We start from the raw sequence: 25930 nt of genomic DNA on the forward strand, positions 1-25930 counted from the left end.
TAACATGTTTATTTCAACAGACAGCTCAATGTGATGTTCTAGACAATATTTTGCACATAAAAGAGGAATATTTTTGCTGAAGACTGTTTTGGTTTTTTTGCATTAATTAATAAGATATAACTGTTTCTTGACTAAAAACCGTCTGATGAAAAATGTGTATTTTTTCAAGGGTGGTGTCTTCGGAGAAGTAAAGTAATGAAATATTATTAGGATGACCATGAATTATCTTTAATATTTTGAAACCAGAAAGATGAAAAAAAGTTTACTCAAAAAATTATTACTTAAATTGTTGTTCAAGTAACGCTTAAATATTGGACGACCCCTTTAAAATATGCATCAATTTTTTATTCAAAAAGTTGCCGAAGAGCACATTGAGCTGAGACATGCCGTTTAACGGCAAATATTTTTGTCCCGACATTTTAATTTCTGGTCCATAGTTGCAATGGGCATCCCATTCCCCCCTTTCAGAAATCTCTGGTCAGCCTCTTGTACAACTGCTATCGATCCAAATGCAAAGGAAACGAACCCTTTACACATGTCTCCCCACTTGTAAAAGGCAGCCTCCACCTTTTGTCAACCCCTCTGCGCTGATTCTTTTCCGTCAAAAGAATGTGTGCCAAGTTTGATGAAAAACCGCCCAGGAACGGAACCCTTTTTATTTATTCGAACCTCTCCTCCTTATTAGAGACCAACCTCCCCACCCCTCTTCTTTTCAACCTTCCCTGCGCTGATTCTTTTATGACAAGAAACACGTGTGCCAAATTTGATAAAGCACTAACCAAGTGTTTTGGAGTTATGGCGGAACATATATACTCGCGTTTCTTGTTCCCCTCCTGTCAAATCCCGTCCAGTCAGCTTCCTCTTTTGTAACGTAACCAATTATGCATCTATTTGCTCTCAGAAAATCCCTATAACGGGAGAGAAACAAAGCCTTTTTTCATTCTTGCCTGCCTCAAACTGCATTTTGAACCTAGTTTTTCTCCAGCGTCTATATGTCAGTCTATATGCAATATGAACCATGCTTTTAAAGCAGTGTGTCAAATCATGCGAAGAGGATATCACATAATTGAGATGTTCTTCGTTTACTAAGAGGGTTTTCGTGTTGTCTGTACTATTAAATTCGGATATAGTAGCCTTACAAGCACAACATTAGTACTCTGCGCTACTCTGCGCTAAATCAGACTATATTCATATGAAAGCTTATGTTTTAAGCTAACTTTTCCATGTAGTGTCAATAGTGGCGAACCTTAACTTTTAAGCGTGTTTTATGCGAAAATGTCGCCCTTTTTCCATTAAAATTAAAATTGTGGGTCACTGTGATAAGGGGCCATCCAAAAAAGTACGTCACGCTTACAGGGGGGAGGGGGGGTTGACCTAATCGTGACGATTTCTGAAGTAGGGGGGAGGGGGATATAAAGTCATGTAACGTCACATGAAAAAAAGTTTAAATGGAAAATTTATTCGGGGAATTATAATTTAGCGATCAATTTAAGATACAACTATATTGAAGGCTTCTATAAAATTAACGTACTGATACGCAAATAGCAGTCGCACAAACTCCTGAGGGGCTACGGGGTGTTACCAGAGACCCATGGCAATGTTTTCACTTGATATTCGTGATGAAATCAATCGATGAACATAAACTCATACCGAAGTTCCACGGCTGGTTTAAGGGTTCTTCCCTATAAACTATACTCACTCAAAAGCTCCCTGAAGGATAGAGTTTGTGCCACTTGCGGATTATATTTCGCATCTAAGGTAATGTTGAATGAATACACAAAGTGATAAAATCCGCCAGAAAAGTTCTTCCGCTTATTGCTGCAAGACGTCAGCAGGAAGTCCTGATTCTTTCAATTAGACAATCAAATCAGAAGAATTTGAGTGGATTAATGTAAATGATGTGGATGTGCGCGAAACATCAATTGACGACACATCAGTGCCTTCGGAAGCACATCCGATCACAGCAATTGGAGATCATCTTCAATATCCGTGAATCCATGACTTATGAGCCCAAAAAATTTTTTTTTATTTGCTGAAGTACATTTTTGTTATTTGATGAATTGATTGAAGTGAATTATATTGCTTGCTTAAAATAAAACGGTTGGAATGTATATTTTTTTCTGTTGTGAAGGACGGGGGCGGAAGGGGGTGAGGGGTTGTCGTGACGTGACGTACTTTCCCAGGGGGGGGTCATGAATGTGTGACCAAAAGTGACAAGGAGCAGAGGGGGGGGGGGGCATTGATGTTGGTCATTACATACAAATGGAATTTATTCAGTACTATTTTTCGAAGAACTTTTCCTTAGACATAGTTAAAATCTGAGTTACCGTTAAACTTCCAGCAAATTTTGTAATATTCCGTTATTTTTCAAAAAACGCTAAATCATAATGAGATAGGGTATGTTGCTGCTTCGTCGTAATTGCCTATTCCCGTCCTATCCAACAAAAATTATTAAAAATATCTGCATTTTTATGACACACAATGCAAAACTAGTTATTCCCTAATATTTTAGTTTGTTATCTATTATACGCGATCAACCAAAGTGAGCTGAGATCAATTTAAATTCTTCTTATCATTATAGAAGTCCTACCAGCCAAACTTCCTACGTTTTTTTCGTGCGACGAAGAAGAAAATGTCGACAAATTGTTTTAATTTCCGTCATTCATAAATGAGAATAACTCACGCTAGGCATTGTCGTTATTCTACAGCCAGGGAAATCAGCACAAGAACTTTTGGACTATTCATTAAATCCATCCAACAAATGATGAAAATTAGAATGGCTTTACTTACTACGACGGGAATTAAAAATAAACACAAACATACTTTCAAAAGTCATAGAAAATTTAAATTTTGTCGTATTGATCTAAAATTTTGGATTTGAACACTTTAATAGTATATAAATACAGGAAAAATATAATGGCTAGTCAAAATGAATTTTCATTTTTTGGCTGATGGCCAGCGATTCCCCACTGTGCACTGGTCGACTGCTGGATTGCTCGATTGCTCAACTGGTTGACTAGACTGCTCGACTGGACTGGTCGATTAGACTGCTCGATTTGATTGCTCGACTGGACGGCTTAACTGAGCTGCTCGACTGGACTGTTAGATTCGACTGCTCGACTGGACTGTTCGTTTCGACTGCGCAGCTGGACTGCTTTACTGGATAGCATAATCCATCTGCTCGACTCGACTGCTCGACTCGATTATTCGATTCAACTGCTCGACTCGATTATTCGATTCAACTGCTCGACTAGACTACTCGATTTGATTGCTCGACTCAACTGACAACTTGATTCAACAGCTCGACTAGACTGCTCGACTTAATTGCTCGACTCAACTGCTCGACTTAGTCACTCAACCCGACTGTTCGATTCAACTGCTTGACTTAACGTTTGATTCGACAGCTCGACTTAACTGCTCGATTCAACTGCTCAACGTGACTACTCGACTCAACTGCTCGAATAAACTGTTTGACTGGGCTACTCGACTCAACTGCTCGAATAAACTGCTCGACTTAACCGCTTGACCCGATTGCTTGACTAAACCATTCGATTCGACTGATCGACTCAAGTGTTTGACTAGACTACTCAATTTAACTGCACGACTGGACTGCTCGAATCGACCACTCGATTCCACTGCTCGACTCAACTGCTTGACTGAACAGCTTGATTTAACTGCTCCACTAGACTGCTTGATTTGACTGCTCGACTCGACTGCTCGACCCAACTGCTTGACTCGATTGCTTGATTCGACTGCTTGAGTTGCCTGCTCAACTCGATTGCTTGTCGCGATATCATATGGTCGGTGTTAAATCAGACCGGACCAAGTCGCAACATTTTAAAAAATGAGTTAATGATAGCAAACGATCGAGAATTTTCTAAATAATATTTTACTCTAATCAGACTACGTAAATGTTGCAAACAGCCAGAAGTTTTTATTCAGTTAAATAAAATTCAATACGACCATAAAAACTATTTGTTTCAATTTCCGGCTATGACTGTTTTATGAACAACATCTTAGAGCTAAATTATGCAATATAAGAACTCAAAGAACTAATACAAAGATTAAACATCTTCGCAAACACTGGCCAATGGAATGTATCCGCAGTTTTCTGAATTCTTAACAGACATTTATATTTTCCGGATCGTAAGATTCGGGCACAACTAGTGGCCTAATAAATCTGATTAGGAAAAACCTGGGTAGACCAATGGACACAAAAATAAACGAATCTTTGACAATATTTCTTACTCGGGTTTTGTCCAGATAATTATTGTTTAATGAAAATCAAAATTTGAGCTTCTTTAGAACTTTCATGAAATGTAGTCATTAGCTTAATCGTATCGTTATTACAATATAGCCCATTAGAGGATAAATATTCACCCGTGAATTCAATGAAAAATCAGCTCACGAGCAAAAGAGGCTATGTCCTGTTGTCATTTCTAACAATAAAGTAGCGAATATTTGCCGTCAAACGATGTGTCATCAAACCAGACTTTCGGATAATTGAAACTAAACTAACCGTTCCGGGTTAATGCTATGGTATATATACTTATGTACAGCTTAACATCGTATCTCTGTGGCAAATGTTTTGCGATAATGGCTAGTTTATGCCAAACTGTTAACAACTTGATTTGGGTCGTATAAGCTAGCACAGTTAACCGTCACTGTAGAGCTGCTGGATAGTTCGAATAGGGAGTGTGTCTAGTGTTCGAGCGGCGGCTTATCATCTAGGATAGTAGTGGTAGTATGGTCAGTCAGTCAGGATTGACCGGCGGAAAGCAGCAGCACCATAAGCATCGGTGCCAGCAGAAGCATCGTGCAAGGCGCGGCGGTTAACCGGAAACCGGTTGAGTTTTTAGTTCTCAAAATCAAATCTCGGAACTTGTTCTGTTGGCTGACGGTTGACTCTTTCGTGTTTGTGTGTGGTTCTTCCAGAATTATTGTGGGCGGTTCATCCAGGATTGTTATCTTACCTAAAATTGTTCGAAATTAGGATGGTTTTTCAAACCAGGATTTTATTCTAGGGTAACTCACTTGTCCTTTTCTGAATTTTAACTGCTTCCTCGGAGACTCCCAACTCATTTTTGGCTACACATTTGTAGATTCCGAAGTCACTGTTCCGCTGCAGGTGCACAACGATTTGCATTGCGACTCTGTAAACATTTTCGGCGAATTGTTTGACTTCGCTGACACCTTTCCGGAAGAGGGTAAAGAGTAAAAGTTCTAATTAATCGATCTTTTTTGGCGAAAAGCGAACGCTAGTGCCGCAATGGGGCGACCTTCGCCACCTACCTGGCAGAATGATTTCCCCCTTTCCCCGCTGCCAGTAGGTAATTGGATCCGGATGGGACTCGGTGAAACATTCCAGCGAAACCCGTTGCCCTATTTCGGCTGTGTATTGCCTGATTGGCACCCTCACAATCGGAGCAACTGCGGGGAAGAAAAGACTTATTATGAAAGTGAAACCAATTTTTGGCCACTTTCCGTGTTCCATTGTACGTTCTTTGTGTGTTGTGATTGGCTAGCATACTTACAGTCCACGGTAACCATGATCCGTTTGCTCACGGTCGGCGAGACACCGTTCGATGCTATGCAATGGTACGCTCCGGCATTGTGTCGCTGTATGTTAAAGATATTCAAAACAGACCCGTCGTGGGTGGTGACTGCGAAACGGGGGAAAAAGAACAGAACCGAGAAATTAAGTTAATCGCTAATAAATTCATCGCGCCACGGCGCTAATTAGTAGCACTAGCAGCAGTGCAGAAGGAACCACAATGGGATGGGTTCGTCTGTGTGTGAGAGTGTGAGTGTGTAACGTTGGCGGTTGGTTAACCGGAAGAAACTTACCGCCGGAGTTTTCCATCATGGCGAGTGCTTTTTCGCCGGCTCGCTTCCAGACGATCGCTGGCTCCGGGACACCGGTTGCAACGCAAGTTAGGCTGACGTTCGATCCCTCCGGAACGGTCATGTCCTGGCTTGTCTGGTGGTCGAGAATATCCGGGGGTACTGTTGAAGGAGATAGAAGATTATTTGATTTGAAATCAGTATTCAGAGAATCTCTAAAAGTGTAATGATTTCTGATATTCCGATTGAAGCCATGAAAGAACTAACCTAATTTTGAAATAAGTTGGTAATGAAATCTCCGAAGCAGTCAATTCCAGCAAATGAATCCGATTACAATTTTCTCAATTATGTTTACCCAAACCATATTAGTTTCCGATTGCAATATTTTCCACATCTAGAGAGGCACAAGCTTTTCTCCAGCCCACCCACCGGGGACTAATTTCTTATAACTATCAGATTAAGGTAGACATTATTTCCAAAGCAATTGAAAACGGAAAACACATTGCATTATTGTTCCTAAATTGAGTTACGAAGATCCGACCAGACTCCTACAGCAGCAAACCCGACCACTTTACGATTATCATTTGACACGAAACGGAATGTTCGTTTTACTTCACGCCTTCCGCGGTGGAAAGGAGCACGTGACGGTTTGTTTGCGCTTTTCGCTATTTCCTTTCTGATTTTCTTGATTTTTTCCATTCACGCATTACGACACAACACACATACACAAACACACGTACTCAAACCCAATTCAGCTCTAATGGTTTATTTACATACTGTTTTGATGGCCCACCTTCGTCCTTCGGTGGTGTAAGGAAATTTAAATCGGACTCCGAGTCGCACTGGACTGGTAGGCTCCCACTCAATAATTACGTGAAGCGTTGTTGTTAGAAGTGAGCACCAACTATTCCATCAAGTCGTCGAAGTTTCCTCCGCAAAGGTACATTGCGCGAAATGATGGCTGATTTAAAAAGGGGGCCCTAACGACTTAATTCCATCCATCCCAGCGTACAAACCAATTCAAACCTACCGAACCTGGTGAAGACCTAAAACTACAAATGTAAATGGTTATGATTGAAATTTTAACACCACCCACTTTTACGACGTTGCGTCTCTGCTGTGGTCTCTGCTGGGGTTGGCTTCTGCCTCTGCAGAAGTGAGAAACAGAACGGAATGGTAATATTTTCAGTTTTAGTCATTCCAACTGACCGACCAGCTGACTTTTGCTTTCGGTGGCGGGCAGTTAGAGGTAAATTATTGTCCTATCTGCAGACACGCAAATCAGTGATTAGTGGAATTTGTAGTAATAATATGCTGCTGCCGGATCGTACGGACCGGGGAGGGTTCAGAAAAATCAAACCAAGGAATTGTTTGGTGTAAACGTGTTTATAGAGTTAGAAAATTTTGGCAAACATTTTAAAACTACTCACCGACAACGTTGAGGTAACCCATCTGGCTTTTCATCGGGTCCGTATTGATCTGGCACATGTACCAACCCTTGTCGGATTCCTTGATATCTTTGATCCTCAGCTGCCAGATCCGTTGTTCCGTGTGGGTAATGGAAATGCGCTCGCTCTTGGTAATTACCAGTGTCTCGATGGTCAGTATCGTTTGAGTGTCCACTCGAAGCCACGCGACCTGCACCGGGGAAGGGAGATTGGAATCAATGCTGGAAATTGATTAAACGCCAACCACGGAACGTCAATCCCGCGTTTGATCGTTCTACGTTCATCGAGAAACGGTGTAATTGTCCGGAAAATTACCTTATATTTGTATAAATCATGCACGGTGCAGGTCATCACGCCTTCCCGGCCAACCGGAACAGTCACATTTGAAATCGGTGCACTGAATTTGGGATCGACTGGCGGCGCCACGGGAGAGCGAGCGTCCGGGGAGAAACCGGGAAAAAGAATAAAACGTCAATTAAGTTGTTTCAAGCCGAATAAACGCTGCACATTGGCTGGTGAAAAGTGCAATATTATGATTCGTATGGTCGGGTCGGTTGGTGAGAGGACGACGACGACGACGACGCCGCTGTACCTGCCGGCGTTCGACGGCACGTGAACAAGAAAAAAAACTTCTGCTTCGGAACTTTGACGCTAGTTTCCAGCCAACAACGATGGCAACGGTGTGTCCGAAGAAGATTTCTTTTCAATTGCGATTAAGTATCTAATTTAACAGTGATTGAGTTTCTAAACTGGAATGAAATAAAAGATGTGAACAAAACTAGAACTGAGATAAGTTTAGGACAACTCAAACAAAATTTTCAAAATCCGGGCTTTCCTTCATTCTTTTATTTTCCAATGAAAGACTTGGTCCATACTTCGAATATAAGATCGAACGGTACGATGCGACTATAGTCAAATAAAAAGAAATGGTACGACCTGCAGTAACTAAAATAATTCTGTATGGTCATAAACTGCAATGATTCGGTATGATGATTGTTGATGAAGTATATGGTTCGGTACGACCATAGACTAATTAAATGATTCGGTACGATCATTGTTGAGTGATGTACATGGTTCGGTACGACCATAGATGAATTATAATTTTACCCAGATACACCAGATTTAGATGTTTAAGGGCTGAACAAAGGTTTTCATTTGTATTAACAAACCTTCGCCCAGAGTTGAATAAATTGTTATTTGGGACACCACGGACAAGACCTTCGGCAAATTAATTTCGCCAGTCAGCACTTAGTCCACGAGTAATTTCTCTTGTAGCTTGCAATTCCGTTCAAGCGTGTCCAGTCTCCGACAACGATCCAGATAAGAAGGAAGGTTGTTGGGATCTCGTCAGGGTAAGTCCTTTAATGCCAAACGTAGAAACCTTCTCTGCACTCGGGCGATTCGCAAGCTCCGTGTGAGCTGCAAAGTCCCCTGGCAGAGAACTTGGCGCGTCATGGAAGACACAATAAAGTGTGTAAAAAAAAAGTTCTTGACAGACGTGAAGTAAGGGTAATTTTCCGCGTTTCTGTGAAAGATGAAGTTCATTTTAGGCTTAACAAAGAGAATTTTTTAATCGAGCAAAAAAAATATGGATTTTAGGCATTTCTATTTTAAGTTTAAAAGTGAAAACCTAATCCATTCTTGCTTTTAACATATACATTCTTAATCTCCATGCAAAAATCTACGAAAAAAGACAAAAACGAAAGAAAATTTTTTTGGACGATTTTCGAAAATTCCGCTGTTTGAATTTCTATTTGTATTTCATGCTAGAAGCGTTAACTCAACTCGTACACTCATTTTTCAAGTTTTTCAGGTTGTAGAGCCCACAGACAATTGATTTTATAAAAAAAATTAACTCATATCCTACAAATTATTTTTTTGCCCCCCGATTTTTCAAGCCAATTTCCAAGGCGGGGTGGTGACAAAAACTTTTAAAATGATTTGCAACGGCCTAAATATGTATATTTTTAGTATAGGGTGAAAACCATCTTGGATTTCAATATGGCGTTCAACATCGATTTTCGACTTCTAGCCGTCACCCGCATTCTAAAAAAATATATATTGCAAGGGTTTTCATGCAAAGTGCTAAACCATAGTCCGCTATCTTGGATTTCAAAATGACGTCTAGTGTTGATTTCTTAACTGACACTTTTCCCATGCCAAAAAAGTTTTCATTGTATGTATTCCCAAAATAACTTAAATTATAAACCGCCATCTTGCATATCAAAACGGCGTCAAACATCCAATTTCGAACAAATGGTAAAATGGCATTAAACAATCCATCCATCCATCCATCTAACAGCATCCCCGGTTCCAAAACATCAAATTGAGAACATTTTTACGTCTTCCAAATGAATAATCGGGATTTTTTGTCACTGACAAAAACGCATGGAAACCACTATTTTTGCTGCGCGACTATTTATTTTTGGTTATAGGAAAACGTCGCTTACTGAACCGACCGTCACCTACCCTGGATGCGTCGTGATTTTATTCTAACAGATTATAGTCAGTGATTTTTTGTCACTGACAAAAAACGCATAGGACTGACTATTTTTCAGGGTGACTTTTTGTTTTTGGTTTTCGTTTAACGTCAGGGACGAAACTGACCGTTACCTGCCCTGCTCAGAAGAGTACGTGTGTCATCGTATCGGTAATCATCGGTATCGTCTGGATACCAACCGCGTTCAAAGACCTGATTACTGAGCCGACTCAGTCGTCTGCAGTTGGTTAAACGGGTAAGACTTGGGCGATTTTCGTAGCGGTAATTTAGGTTTGATTACCAAAGTACCCAAAAAAAGGTTTAGGTGCTATTAAATGTTATCTTCTGTAGCAACAGGAAGCTGACTTCAGTACTTTTAGAGCAGTTTCTTTATCAGAAATATACATATCTGTATAGTAGAATGTCTATAGTTTCGTCACATCGTAAGTAAAATTAAGGTAAAATTAAGGGTAAGAATTTCAACTGCTTTGCTCATGTACAAGCGCACTACTTCAATCTCCCCGCTATTCAAACTTCCACACACGGTGACGATGTAATCGGCGCTCTCAAAAACTGCTGACAAAGGGCTAGGTACAGACGACATTCCTCCAGTGCTTCTAAAAACTGTGCTGACAATCACAATCTTGAAAGATCTTGAAAGATGCCGCCTGCTTGGAAACCGGTCTATATTGTTCTAATTCGCAAATCGGGTAATCGTAGCGTCACATATCGCAGCTGTACCAGGCATCTCTGAGAGTCAGCGCTTCATGGAAAACCGGTCAACAATCACTAACCTTATGTGTTACGTCTCTAAATACTTTATGCAAAAAAGTCGGCGCAAAACGCCGATTGGAGTCGGTGTATCTCGACTTTGCAGAAGCTTTCAACACTGTACCACATATTATGGTACCCCAAGGTAGCATACTCGGACCATTGCTCTTCAACGTCTTTGTAAACGACTTGGGTACACTTATGTCGTCTTCCGTACTATCGTTCGCTGATGATTCGAAAATTTCTCGAGTAGTACTGTCGGTTTCGAACTGCATGGCATTGCAAAAGGATTTAAACAATGTTTAAACAGTCTGCTAATTTGGTGTGAAAATAACTCAACGATCATATTGGAATTATCAGCACGAAGGCGTTCTCCCCACTAGGATGCATTCGATGTAAAAATCCTTCCCTTCCCGATGAGCAGTTTGAGGTTTACAACTGAGCAAGTTATATGACCTTTTTGAGAGCTCCCAGGTAGCAGGTGTCACTGTTAATGTATCAAAAACTAAGTCTATGGTCATGAACACTGACAATCCCGCTACTTCACAGTAGCAGGACTACGGATTGAGCCGATGGAAGCCTTTCATTATCTCGGTATCCAGACAACACTTGATAACAGAACTATAACTAATATAGCCTTGGTCCAATAAAAAATAACTCAAGTTCATCCGTTGTTCTATATTGACACTGATTATTTTGGCCTTGTGCTGAAAAAAGAAGCTGATCACTACTTTTGCCAACGATTAAAACTCTGTCGGCGGCCCCGCCGTATACGGGAGGATGTTGGGAACGAGTAGTGAGGTCAGTAAAACATCCTCTTTAGAAAGCCCACTAGTGAAATATTTCTTACGCTGTTGGTCAAATCTGAATCCATTGTGAACTCCAGATCACTCAGTATCGGTGGGATTACCCCAGCCGCACGACAATTATTCCACAAACGAACGGGAGGTAATTTCGACTGGAATATTTATCAGGGCTGTGGGATCAATTTTGGAGTCACTGGATATAGAAATACCTCCCTGATATCGGGAATCTAATCGAGTAGTTCAGCGCGTGTCATCAAATTCGGCCTGATAACTTGGTAATTGTGATCGTTGAGCACGAAACACAATGGATGGACAAGATGTCATACTCTACTGGTAAATACTCGGTTGTGATAAGCGAGTGAAAAGTGCTAATAAAGCTTACAAGCGTATCTGGAACGTTTCATCGACTAGCCACAAAGCTAGATATTTCGGAAATTGATGGTACAGCTGGAATAGACTGTGAGTAATACGGTTTGAGGAGTTTTTCGTTTAGATATATTTATCTTCAACTTTAACTTCTCTGCTTCGAGTCTTAGTCTGGTGTACTAATTTTCCACCACCTCAAATGCTCTGCCGGCAGCACCCACGTTATCGACAAAGCAGATAAATTAACTAGATTTATTGAAAATTGAGCACTGAATTTTGGTCGCTGCTAGCCTTGACACCTTCAAGCGCAACATTGAATAACAGGCAGGAAATAACCTTCTCTGCGAGGTTCGATTACGTCCGACCCAAAATTCTGCCCCATCTGCCGCAGTTGTGATAAGACTAGTCAGCTTTCCAGAAAAGCCATTTTCTTCCAAGATTTTCCATGGAAACCTGTAATCAGTATTATCTTAATAGACGACCCTTTTCATGTCCATTGAACTATCTAAAGAGTTATAAATATTTTGCTATTTGCTTTGTTTTTTTTATCTTTCAGGTACGAAAGCTGAGTACCTAAAAACAGTTTGTTTAAACGCTGTATAGCTTCAGAAATTGTATCGACTTTTTTGATGAGAAAATTTAATGGTGTCTTCAATTATTGTATTGGTTCTGAAAAGGGTTCAAATTTGCCAACCAAAAGTCACCCCACTCGCAGAAAGTGCGAATGTTGCTCGCTGATGTGTCGTTGTGCAAAGCCGCCAACCAAATGACGATGCGCACACAGAAGGAACTTTTGATTTAGGACTATCCGTTTTGATAGTTTCTGATTCAATTTCATTGTTGAGTTAATGCATTTGTGCGGTGAATTAATGTTTAATTCCTTGAATTAAAATTGATTTTACATATCCGAAGGTTTGATGCATAAACCAAAATTAACGAGTTATTATGAATACGAACTTCTAAAACTAGGTAAGATAAGGAGGTAAGCTTCGTATGTTATTTTAATTATTTGTTTCGTTTTAGTTCATGAAGCACCTCCTATTGTACAGTGAAAACTCTGGCCGAAAAAAAGTGTAAATAATGGATACCGATACTAGAAGAAAAAATTAAATTTATAATGGAAACTCAAATGATGCAACAAAAGATTCATATATTGTATATTCATATCCGAAGGTTTGATGCATAAACCAAAATAAAACTAGTCACGTCAGGTATTGCAAATATTTATTTCTAAAACATATCCGAAGGTTTGATGCATGGAAATTTAACATCACTCAAGGCAACCACGTCAACCCAGTGAACTGAGCAGCAGAAAGAAGAAGCGCATTTTGACCACTGAACGCCCGATTCATTCGGATGACCGTTGGTGTTGATGTCTGTGTTGGAAAAGACAAATTGGTTGGATACGATTGCGTACTTCCATGATAAAATTGTAGTCAAAATTTAGAACGTATCGACAGATTTGAGTCACTAATTTCAAAATTTCAATCGGTTTCAAACTGTCAATAATGTAGTGACATTTCCCATTATTCAATTTAACAAAGGAAATATATCTACGACAGTATCGTAACTGATTTTTACAGCAGAACACCTAACAACTTGAATACCGCGTTCGGTTCCCACCATAGTGGCTGCGTCCCGTCCGGACCCGGAAGTTGTGGCAAACCATAATTATACTAAGTCTGAACCGGTCGGCGAACATATTTGTCTGTGTGGGAGCATTTTCCAGCCGTGGCCGTATGGTGGGTGTCGGCAGTGTCCGGCGCGGGGTGTGTACTTATCGAATGAACAACTTTATGACCGCAAAGCAAACCCGAAGTGAGCAGGGCTTACTGGTTGCAGCTTATGACTGCAGTCAACAGCTAGATTACGTCGTGTGCGAAACCGGCACCACTACTGTGTGGATGTGGAGAGATTGATTTGTTGCCGAAAGGACGGATGTGCAAAAGATCAGAGAAGTTGTGCTTGTACAGTTATCGGGAAAGTGAATCCATGAGGGGAGACGTTTAGTAACTGATTACCACCAACCGCACAGCCCCCAAGAATGACACACTGGCATTCGTTGCTAGCCAACCTTCACCAACTTTGGCTTAAGTACCTAAATGTGGAACAAACTGCTGAGGTCGGATTTTAAGAGTTGATAACTTATCTACACCTGAGTCAAGTAAGAAACATTGGGGTTGAAAGAGATTAATTATTAAGAGCAGCACTTTTCAACTGACTGTGAGTCTGTTGGGCTGCTGAATAGGTGGTTTGTTAGATAATTTTCCGAAGAAAACACATCAGCAGTTGGATAAGGATGATAAATAAATCCAGTTTTATTTCGTCTTAGCAAAACTGTTAGGTACAACATTCGTATAATAATCAGAAAGCTAATCCCAAATACGATATAATGTTAACTAATCCCTAAGTGAACCTCAAATATTGTAATGTATTATGACGCTTTATTAGTCACTAAATCAGTGTTGCCATACAAAAGCAGATACGTTCCCACTCCAGTTATAGCCTACTTTCTTGTTTACCTCCATTAGCTGCCAAATGGACGAAGAAATGTGCGTTCTTTCATAGCCAATTACACATCTGAAAGGCGATAAACCGGCAATAATTTCGTTACAGAGAAAACCGAGCTGCAAACATAACTAACCGTCTTGTTAACATCTCAATTATTCATTTCGTTTTGAATATTCATAACGCAAAACTAAATGATCCCGGCAGCAGCACAGGCCCGTTCTCACCAGGCGGCACCATCACGTGGAAAAACAATGTTTAACCAGCACTAGTGCTTGTATCAAAATCATGTTTTACTTCCTGTTTAGTTCTACCGCCCCCCTTACAGTCACCCTTTCTAGTTTCCCTTCCACCAAAACTCTTTTCTTCCGATCTGTTTTACGACTGACGCTAGAGGTGCGTCTTTGTGTGTGCAAAACCATCACGATTCGAAATGTTTCTATTTACGTCAAGCTAGGATGGGGAATTGTATAGTCAAAGTATAGTGTTAATCCTCCTCCATCAGAGCGACCACATTTCCCCCTCCCCCTATAGCGGATGGTTAAATGTCAAATGGTAACATTTAAACTAGGGAAATGATTTCCCTTTGATGCGAAGGCAAAAAAACACCTTCTTCGGAGGAAGGGCTTTCTTTTTGCGAGGTGAAGAAACAAATGTTTACCTCTTTAAAAGCTTTTAAGTTGCTCAAATTAAACGAATACTAAAAATGCAGGAGGTTTTTTTTGCTACTGACTCAACTAATTGACGTTATTTATGTGGATAGGCAGAAAACTTTTTAGTTATTAAGATTATTCGTGCACGCTGAGCAGTGGAATCGATTAGAGAACGAACAGTGGAGACCCGGATTCGGTGTTTTACTATTGACTTTACCACAATTTAATGGACAAATAATTGATAGTACTGTAGAGCTTCAAGGAACTAGAAGCAAAGCCTTGATTTCAATGTACATTTTAGTATGAAAATTGTTAAAATTTTTAATTGTTAAGTAATTGTTAAGTAATTTAAATGGAAGGGATTCAATCTAATTCGCATTTAACATGCTACGATATTATGTTGTACATTTAACGTTAGGAGGAACATTTTAGTAGACTTGAAGATAGTAGCAGCCAATTACTTTTAGTATCAGATATCTGAGATATTACGAGAGGCTCTCCTTCACACGCTCGTATAGACACATCATAGAGGTATAAGGTATAAGCGGAATGCCCTGATTGTTGAAGCTTCTCCGGAAACTGAGGGAAGATCTGGAAATGAAGGAACTAGGGGAGAGCGTGGTGCGAACCAGACGTACCCAAAAAGGCGAAATGCTTTTCGAGCTGAAGAGGGATCTCACAATCAAGAGTTCGACCTTCAATGAGCTATCACTTGCAAAATAGAGCAAACGTTCAAGCCCTTTCGCAAAAAACAGTGATCGAATGCAGAGACCTGCATGAAATTACTCACGAAAGGGGGGTTATTAAACGCGCTGAAAGTAAAAGGTGGTGTGGGAGACGTCTTGATGGCGGTATGCTGACAGCGTCGAGTCGATTCGAGTTTGAAATTAAACTTGAAATTGGACATGAAATTGAATTGCAAATTATGTTAGAAATTGAATTGAAAATTAAAATTGAAATTGGACGTAAACTGGATTTAAATTGGACTTGAGATTGGACTTGGAATTACATTGGAAATAAGAATTCAAATTTTACTAGAAATACAAGTCAAATTTCTAGTAGAGTTTAAATTTGTCTTAAAATTGGAACTAAATTAGACTTGAAATTGGGTTTAAGATCGAACAAGCAATTGAACTTTAAATCAAACTTGTCGTTGGACATTAAATTGGACTTGAATTTGGACATAGACAAGAAATGAGATACAGTATTTTACTTGAATTGAAGATTGGCATATTTTGTGATACTCACATTTTCGTTTTTTCTTTTTTCCAGTCCCGTTTTCCATTTTTTGCTTCGTATTTTCTTTATTTCTGTACCATTTTTTGGTTTTTGCAAGAATGGTTGTTTTTTCTGTCTTGTGTTTTTTGTTTCATTGTTCATACTTTCAGTCCTGTTATTCCTCTAATTTTCTTTCCTGTTTTCAGAAACAACTCTTCTCTTTTTCTTTTTTTCGTTTCCAGTTTTCGTCTCTATTTATCTCCCTGTTTTTAGTCTTCATCTGTTCCATTTTTCCTCTTATAAAGGGCCGGTTTTTTATTCTTTTCTGTCACATTTTTTTCTGTTTTTTGCTCCCATTTTTCATTTTCCTCTTCGATTTTTCTTTTTTATCTCCCGTTTTTCATAATTTTCTATCCAGTTTATTATTTTGCATTTTTAGCCATTTTGGTTGTTTATCTTTTCTTCTTTTTCTGTCTCATTTTCCATATTAATTTTGTCCAATCTTTCTTCTTTCACATCCTGTTTAACCTCTTTTTCTGGCTTCCTCGTTCCCTTATCGATTTTCGTTTTACTTTCTCGCTATCTTTTTTTCCCTTTGGCTTCCTCTAGTTTTCTAATCCGTTTTCTCTTGCGTCTTGTTCTTTATTAGTCTTGTTTTCCCTCCTGTTCTCTCATTTGTTTTTCCTTTTTTCTGTCCGCTAGTTTTTATTGTTTTCCTGTCCTGTTTTTCACCCTTTGAGCCCTGATTTTCTTCTTGTTTTTGTCTTTCCTGTTCCGTTTGCCGTCTCTTTTGCCATTCTCCATTTTTTTGTTTTACCTTTCCGCTCTCGTTTTTTGTTTTCTGTTCCGTTAACTTTATTTCTGCTACTATATTTTCGTCTGTTTCGTTCTTTCTCTTACTATGTTTTGTCTTTCCTTCTTTTCAATCATGTTTTATTTTCCATTTTATCCCGTTTGTCTTCTGGTGTCTTTTTTCCCTCCATATTCCTGTTTTTTGTTCTCGTTTCTCAATTTTCCTGCTCCCGTATTTGCTCTTCTTCTTTTTTTCTATCCTGTTTTTTCCTGAAAACAAACTATTTTTTCTTGTTGTCTCATTTTTCTTCATTTCTCTTTTTCTGTCCAATCCAATCTAATTCGCCTCGTTTTCCCTTTTCTCTCCTGTTTTCTTCATTCCATTTTTTCTTCGTTTTACGTCCCGTTTTTCCTTCCATTGTGTCATAATTTTTCTTTCGTTTTAATTTTAATCGTTCGCGTTTTCCCTCTTTTTCTATTCTCATTATCCTGTTTTTGTCACGTTTCCCCCGTGTTATTTTCCGTTTTTCTTCCAGGCAGCTTGTTACTCATAGTTTAAATAGTATTTTGATGGCATCGTTGAGATCCAATAGATCAACAACATTCTTATTTGCTCTCTGGTGCCTGCCGCCTGTCGCATGGGATACATGTGTATCAATTTCAATACCGACATCGGTTATCATCGGTGATCGGATCGTACTAGAGCAGTATTAGCTGAGTTTTTTCTGAAACAGTAGTTCTAAAATTGATGAAGGGACGGTAGGGTCGAACCATGCACCAAAAGGTAGGAGTCACAACGACTACTTGTTAAGCGTAGCTATCAATAAAACCCCCCCCCCTCACCTTTCCGCTCTTTCTCCTTAATTTCAAAAATGTTTCATTACTTTCCCCTACCGTCCCTTCATCAATTGTCACCGTTTCAAAAAATATGAATATATATGCTGCATTTCAAGGTCAAGACTAAAACACGAGGTTTGGTCTAGTAGCTGAGTGTTATCGATCAGAGATTATAGAAATTATAGATCAGTAAGTCTCGCATACGCGGTTTTTTTTACGCGAATTTCGAAATTTATGCGGTATTTTACGCGATTTTCGGAATTTACGCGGATGTGCTCAAAACGTCTATTTTTTCGCGTAGTGTCCTCAAAAAAATTTTTTACGCGAATTTTGAAATTTACGCGGTTTTTTAGGCGAAATTCGGAATTTACGCGGTTTTTTTACTCGAATTTCGGAGTTTACGCAGTTTTGATTTGCGCGGGACGTATCATTCGCGAAAAAAACGACTTGACTGTATTTTATTTGTATAGGAGCCCCCCTCTTAAAGTAGGGAGAGGTTTCAATTCAGCATAGAAAAAATTCTTGTCTCCAAAAACACCCATATGTAATATTTTGTTCCATTTGTTTGATTAGTTCTCAAGTTATGCAGAAATTTGTGTTTCATTTGTATGGGAGCCCCCCCCCTCTTAGTGGGGAGAGGGATCTCTAACCATCATAAGAAGCTTCCCTGGCACCAAAAACCTCTGCAAATTTTCACTCCGATCGGCTCAGTAGTTTTCAATTCTATAGGGAACATAGGGACAGACAGACAGAAATCCACTTTTATAGGTATAGATTGAGATTTGGGAGCGCTGTAATCGATCAAAAAATTATTGTATCGTTGAATGCAATGATTGCGTTTGTTCTTTATTCCTTTAAGGGAATGATTTTGCGACTTTCCAGAAAAATGTTGCTATGAATTAACTACTTATTGCAGAACGTGTTTTACTACTGGAATATGAAGTTCAACTATTAAGGTAATGCTGGTCAACGTTTGTACTTTGAGGTCACATAACATGTAGATGAAGCTTTTTAAGCAAAAGCTTTCATCTACAAAATTGTGTGGGTAAGTGCTTAAATGGATCGCCTACGAATGGCCGAAACACAAATGACTGAATAACAGACTAACATACGTAACACTGAAGCCTCCTTCCATCGCCAATAAAAACGATTATTTTAAATGTTCACTTAAGCCAAGACTCAAACAACTGTCGCTGCGCGAGAACGCCGCCCACTTGCGCTGGCGCTGTTGCCAGGTAATATACAAGTAAATTTATAGCATTGCTAATTTTATAGCAAGCTGCCTTGCGTAGCGCGAAGACTGCACCAGGTGATGCTAGTGTTTTTTCCAAGTTTTGGGGGTGTCATTGAAACGATGTTTTGTTAGAAAATTTGTTCGAAGTGTTACGTCTGTTAGTCTGTGGCTGAATCATCAATGGCCGAAATGACCGGAATAACAAATGTCATAATAGATCTAATGGCCGAAACATAAATCGCCAAATATCATTTTCAACCTGCACAAATATTCGATATACTCTTAAGTCTGTTTTTACGCGATTTGGTTTTTTCGAACACTCAAAAACGGTACAACTAGGGACCATTTACAAACTACGTGACAAATGTTGGTCCTCTCCCAAATGTGTTGAGTTGCCCCGATCTTAACAATCGAAAAAACAAACCGTGTAAAAAAAAGTACTTAAGTGTATGCTGTCCTTACTCGCCGCTGCTCGTTCAGACTCCACTTATGGATAATCTCTATTACTGATTAACTCTAGGAAAATGTATACCTACACTTAAATAGAGCCTTTCGAGACTCAGCCAAGTATGGATTCGGCTAAAGAAGACAATCTCGGTCTTTTGTGTCATTTGTTAAAAATCGGCCATGTGGATTTCGGTCATTTGCGTCTCGGGCATTCAGTACCAGCCCTACTAGTTGTCGTATTATGGTAAGAATTTTCTATGGATAAAAATAAGAACAAAACAAAGTTAATATGTACGTTGATAAAAATTGCGCTGATTTTTTATTACTTTGCGTTCAAGGAGAGAATGATTCTCAATATCAGATCTTTGTCTCAAACGTGTATTTTATTTATATTTTAATGGAAATGGATGATCTGAACATGTAAAGTTTTTAACCATAACGCATTTCCACTCAGACTGTCCTGAGAGAGTATAGTCGTTTCGACACTCTTTGACCCCGGTGCCGTTTTTTGTTATTACTTCAAACACCCTATCGGTATCGATCCTCGCCTCATCCTGCGGTCACTGACTGACCTTTTGCTGTTGGCTAAAGGTTTCTAGCAAACAGGAAAACACGCCATCTTTCGTACTCCTGGTCGGTACGAGCTTGGGTTCATCGGTAAAGACCTTTGGCAGGAGCATGATTCGAGCAAAACAGCTAACCCAAGGAACGAACCAACTTTCGGAGCGAGTAAAAATCAATTGCAAATTCCCATAATCACGTCTAATTTGGAAATAATAATACCTTCCCGCCGTTAATCAATGCGCCCAGACAGAGGTGCTGCGGTTCTGCTGACTGACCAACCAAGCGACCATGCCATAGTGTATTGCCTCCCTCGTATATCGTGTCTCAATTACTTAGCCCTGGAGCAGTTCATATTGGACGCTCTGGCGAAACTCTGCCACTCAGTCATAACTTTCAGCGTTGAAACTGCAAGTCTCTGATGGCCAACGAAGTACGTAACCGTAACCAGTATCGCACACATGCGGGTGAACTATCGACTTTCCGCGCGAAGCCATTCTTCTTTGATTAGTAATGAATTTTAGTGTTCCGCAACACGAAATCAGGAAGAGCCATCCGGATCACGCTGGCTGCTAGCCAGAACTAATTTTTTTGCAAAATGAAATTTTCTGCACAAACTCGAAGTAGGTAAATGTGAAGCTTGCTTGTTTGGCTCCATCGGAAAATGACCGTCCTTGTTTAAATATTGTTATATTATTCGCCTAACCCGCCCAGTCGCATCTTCCCGGAAAAATTGCGGCTTCCTTCCACAATGGAACCGTCTGATGCAGACGGAGTAGTCCTAGCGTGATTCTCTTCGATAACGTCCAATTTTCTTTTATTTACATACAGATGAGCGGCTCCAACCGTCCGACGGAGAACGAAACTGTCGGCGGAAGGGTTTTTTTTCATTTTGTTCTCTACTGTGAGATTGTTCACTATAACAACTCTGATTTTCGAACTGGCAAAAGCCTGGTTATTGTCGTTATTATTTGTTTAGAGCCTAATGAAATTGAATGTATTTCGTGGGAGGCTCAATTTTATGAAAACGAGCCTTTGTTTTTTTAATGTAAGGTGGCCTGTTTCCCGAGAAAGTTACCGCTTCCGGCCACTTTTATTTGCTGCCGCCCCATATGATGGGTGCGTTGCAAAACTCAACCAGGGTCGTATGAGCGAAAGGATTCCGGAATTCAATTCCAGCTCACATGACGATAAATCATTGGATCGTCTACTGGCAGTCGTAGTAGTACTACAATGGGAATAAAGCAATAAACCACTTTCAGATTATTAGTGTTAATTGATGTTATAAATTTAGGGTTTCTCGCATGGTAACCTTTGAACGTCTACTTTCCGACTGGGGGGGGAGCCTTTTGCTGGGTGGGTCTGCTTTCAGGCCTGCCTGGCACCCGTGTGGAAGCGGGTTAATTTATAAGCAATAAAGTCAGTGAGTGGGCCCGGTTACGTTTCGTTTCCAGCCTTTGATTGGCCGATTTCAGATAGCATCAACAAATCGATTATGGTACGATAATTAGTTTAATGTTTACAGTGGTAGGGAATTAGATAGCACGCCGAAGGATTTCCGGCAGGTGTTTCGTTTGGCGGTTTATTGTTAATTTTCGGCGGCTTACGACTTTCGTGATTGTATTCACGGGCTCCAAGGGGATTGATTTTCACGTTGCTTCATGTTTTCTATTGCTACAAGAGGTACTAAAGGTACCAGTACACTGTTTGCTTTATCGTCAAATTTTCTCCTGTCAAAATTTGGGCAAATTTTGGTATTTGAGAGACATATTTGTCTTGCCAGTTTGTCAAATTTGATGTCAAAATTTCGATTCCGTGTTACAAAATCAAATAAATTTTGACATATTTTGTGAGGCCAGTACACTGTTTGCAAAACAGCATGAAATTCGTGAGATTATCAAATACATTCGGCCCGAAAATGTTTGCGCCAGCAGATTTCTGTGCAGATCAAACAGATCAAATACGCAAAAAAGTACGCTCGGAAAGTGAGGCTATTCATTTAACAGGAAGCTGAAAGCCATTTTAATTTTTTTAAACACGTTTTAATACAGTCATTATTATTAATACAAAATAATTAATACAAATTAGGCCATTGCAAATCAATTTAAAAGTTTTTGTCACCCCCCCCCCCCCACCCCTTGAAAATTGGCTTGAAAAATCGGGGGGCAAAAAAATGGTTTGTAGGATATGAGTTAAATTTTTTTTTTATTAAATCAATTGTCTGTGGGCTCTACAGCCTGAAAAACTTGAAAAATGAGTGTCCGAGTTGAGTTAACGCTTCTAGCATGAAATAGAAATGGAAAGTCAAACAGCGGAATTTGGCCGAAAATCGGCCAAAAAAATTTTCTTTCGTTTTTGTCTTTTTTCGTTTTGATTTTTGCATGGAAATTAACAACGTATATATTAAAAGCAAGAGTAGATTTGGTTTTCACGTTTAAACTTAAAATAAAAATGCCTAAAATCCATATTTTTTTTTCTCGATTAAAAAATTCACACCCCCCCTCCTTCAGTGGTCCAACACCGGAGGGACAAAAACTTTTTAAAATATTTGTAATGGCCTTAAAGCGGTATGAAAAAATGCAATTTATATACACTGAAGTCGCTTTTTACGCGATTTTTTTACGCGGCTTTCGGAATTTACACTGTTTTTTTACACGGCTTTCGGAATTTACGCGGTTTTTTACGCGGTTTTCGGAATTTACGCGGATGTGCTCAAAACGTCTATTTTTTCACGTAGTGTTGAAATCCACAGTTTTTTACGCGAAATTTTGTTTTTTTTACGCGGTTTTCGGAATTTACGCGGTTTTGATTTACGTGGGACGTATCCTTAGCGTAAAAAGCGATTTGAGTGTAAATTCAATTTCTACATTTAGTGATGTCCGGTAATCGCTAGATTAATCGATTACAGCATGGAATAATCGAATAATTTGTAATCGAATACTGCCGGCACGAGTAATTCATTAATCGAATAGTTTAAATAAGATAAAAAAATGTGAATAATCCCCATCAATCGTTCATAATCGTACGATTAATCGAATAATTTAACGAAATATTCGAATATTTATAGTCGAATACTACTAGCTAGTGTTCGACATCGGAACGAAAATTGAAGTCCGGGTTCCGGTCCGGTCCGGTTAAAAGGCGGCACGAACTTTGTTATTACGACTATAAAGGCTAATGATCCGGTCCGATTTGGCTCTGTTCAGGTTCCGGAACCGGAACAGAGCCAAATCGGATCGGAATAAAGTCGGAATAAGAAAATTCGTGCCGATTTTTATCGGACCGGACCGGACCGAAACATTGTCGAAAAGCGTACCCACTAGCCGCCATTAAGCGCGCGAAAAGGTGGATTACCGGTTTCAACTACAACAACAATATTAATATTGCCAGTCGAATAGAGTCGGTGCAATGGAGGTTTATCCGCTTTGCCCTCCGTAGGTTACCATGGAATGACCCGTTCCGGCTACCAAGCAACCCGGTAACAATGTGACAGCTCCCATACTAATCAAACGTACCTAAAACTGCTGGTTCATGGTTCACGACAGATGTTTGAAAGCGGCGTAAATATCGAAGAAAGAGTTTATTATCATTTGTTTTGGCAAAAAATCCCTTGTGCATATAAGATCTGAATTGGTTTATTATTTCAATAGAGTATTTTATGAACTGACAACATTATGTCAAGTATCAACACGTTTCCGTGGTAATGACAATAGCAGCATAACTGGTTCTTCTGTCATAATAACATGCTCTATTTGGTTCTGTCATGTAACAGAGTGTTTTTTGTACAACTGCAACGATCTCTATTGCTTGGATTTACTCTTGAATTTTGCTTAACCTGTTCTGTTAACGGCAAAATCGATCCAGCAATCATGAAAGAGCATTTCATTTTGAATTGCGCAGCGGATATCTTTCAATGAAACACGCTATATTTAAATACTTTAGAGCAGACAACTCGTACACAAGAGTGGCAATCTTGTAATAAATACCGCTTTTTATTTTGTAAACAAATCAATCAAACAACCCATCAAGAATTCAAACAGTTTTACCGAAAACATGAAACAATGCTGAAATAATCAATACGCACTTTTCAAATCGTTGTCCAGACAGCTTTTTGCGTTCACATTTAACGTAACAAAAATTAACATTTCCTTTGGAAATCGAAGGTGCGTCAATTTTGACCGGCACGTAAAAACGATCGTCGCGACATTTTTGACACTGGCGGGTGTTATGGGAAACTGTTATTAACTGTCACTTTGTTACGGGGTAGCTACCAAGCTACGAACAGCGCTGCAGATTAATCAACTTGGACACCCTGCTAACACGTCGGGACGTAACTAGAGCCGTCTTCGTATCAGATGTTCTGACATCTCGGATTGACTGTCCTTGGATTCTATGAAGACTAGACATCTTAACTCGGTCTCGCTTAACGCGGAACAATTTCTTCTTGCATATACCGCACCGTACTACAGTACTTTCGGTATTATAACCGGCTTACAACGGAACTTCAACCGTTTTGTGTCCTATTTCGACTTTGACGTCAGCCGCAACGTATTGAAAACCCGATTTAGAGCTCTTGCTATTAGTTTTTAAGTAGTCAGTAGGATAGAAAAATCTGTTGACTTTTAATTAATAAACAAATAAACAAATATGGTCAACAATAGTTTTTAGGTATCGACCTTTACGCGCGTGTAAAGGCGGCTAGTGGGTACAATTTTCGGAGAACGTTAGCATGCCTTTGATATTTCCAGCCTTAGTTGTTGTTGTAGAACTTTCAAGCATACGTGAGCAAATAAACATTGTCGAAAACTGTACCCATTAGCCGCCATTAAGCGCGCGAAATGGTGGATATGCATACAATTATTGTTCATATTTTCTAGTAAATTATCCATGTTAACAGAAACAGAATGTAGCCTTTTGATCCTGAAATGAACGTTTACATGCTGACTATTTATTTACTAGATTTACTAGAATAATGTTTCACATATGTAGTATTATATACGTGGTAGTGTCTAATTTTAGAGGGTATTTAAGGTGAAATTAGTCGTCATCGAATCTGCCAATTTCAAAAGCAGTTTTTTTGTTTGAAACAAAAATTCTGTTCATGAAAATATATTCGCTGTGTTCAGATTGGCAAGAAGAAGGCAGTATTTATATTTTTACAACCAGATCCCAGCTATTGGGTCCAAAAACTGCTTCCGAAATTGGGCTCTCCGACGAAAAGAGCCCAATTGTTAAACAAATCATGTTCGAAAAACAGGTCTATAAAGTGATTTCGTACCAAATTCGATTTTGACAGCAGTTCAAATAATAAACATTGTGAGCTTTTTTGATAAGTTTCAAGCAAAGAAACCGGCGAACAGCGCAAAATGTTACGAAAACAAATTTAATTTGATTGGCATATTACACTGTTTTATAAACCGCCAAATTTTATTGGAAAAGCTCGGCGACATTTTGAAAAATAAAATTTGTTCGAATATTTGGTTGGGTCAGTACACGGGTTTTCAAATTTATTTGATGAAATAGATCAAATATTGGACGATTCAGCAAACAGTGTACTGGTACCTTAATTAACGTTGTGGTATGTTAAAATTCTTGAAAGAAACTTATTGATATTAATATAACAATAATATTGTTTGTAGTTTTGTCTTAGTTGATCTAAAAGAGCTATGGATTCGACTCTCACCTGCGCTAAGTCTATATTTTTGGCCTAATATCAAGAATTTTTCAGTTTGCCTGAATCTACATTTTTCGCATGTAGGGGAGAGTAGTCAACAGTGAGACAACAGGAACAGTGAGACATCGGGAATAGCTTCGCCATAAAACATACAAGATCCATGATATTTTCCTGCAAAGTAAAGTTTGTGAATCTATATCACATAATAAAGTTTGAGAAAAATTTGTTAATTTTTTAGTATATTTTTCAACAAAAGTTGTTTTTGGAGGGGTCAAAGTAAATTTTATTGCGA

At 39.2% G+C, this 25930-nt stretch overlaps 1 protein-coding gene across 1 annotated transcript in view; it reads right to left on the minus strand.

The window, feature by feature from the left end:
• Positions 1-4758: 4758 nt before the first annotated feature.
• Positions 4759-25930, minus strand: part of LOC128741029 (neurotrimin-like) — a 52149-nt gene continuing 30977 nt past the window's right edge. Inside the window, exons 2-8 of the mRNA XM_053836603.1 lie at positions 7608-7705; positions 7275-7482; positions 5848-6006; positions 5535-5663; positions 5293-5430; positions 5035-5193; positions 4759-4973 (exon numbers count right to left, since the gene is read on the minus strand). Of these exons, the coding sequence (XP_053692578.1) occupies positions 4759-4973; positions 5035-5193; positions 5293-5430; positions 5535-5663; positions 5848-6006; positions 7275-7482; positions 7608-7705 (1106 nt within the window). The remainder of the gene's footprint in view (positions 4974-5034; positions 5194-5292; positions 5431-5534; positions 5664-5847; positions 6007-7274; positions 7483-7607; positions 7706-25930) is intronic.

Source organism: Sabethes cyaneus, chromosome 3 (assembly GCF_943734655.1).
Source record: "Sabethes cyaneus chromosome 3, idSabCyanKW18_F2, whole genome shotgun sequence".
Classification (NCBI taxonomy): domain Eukaryota; kingdom Metazoa; phylum Arthropoda; class Insecta; order Diptera; family Culicidae; genus Sabethes; species Sabethes cyaneus.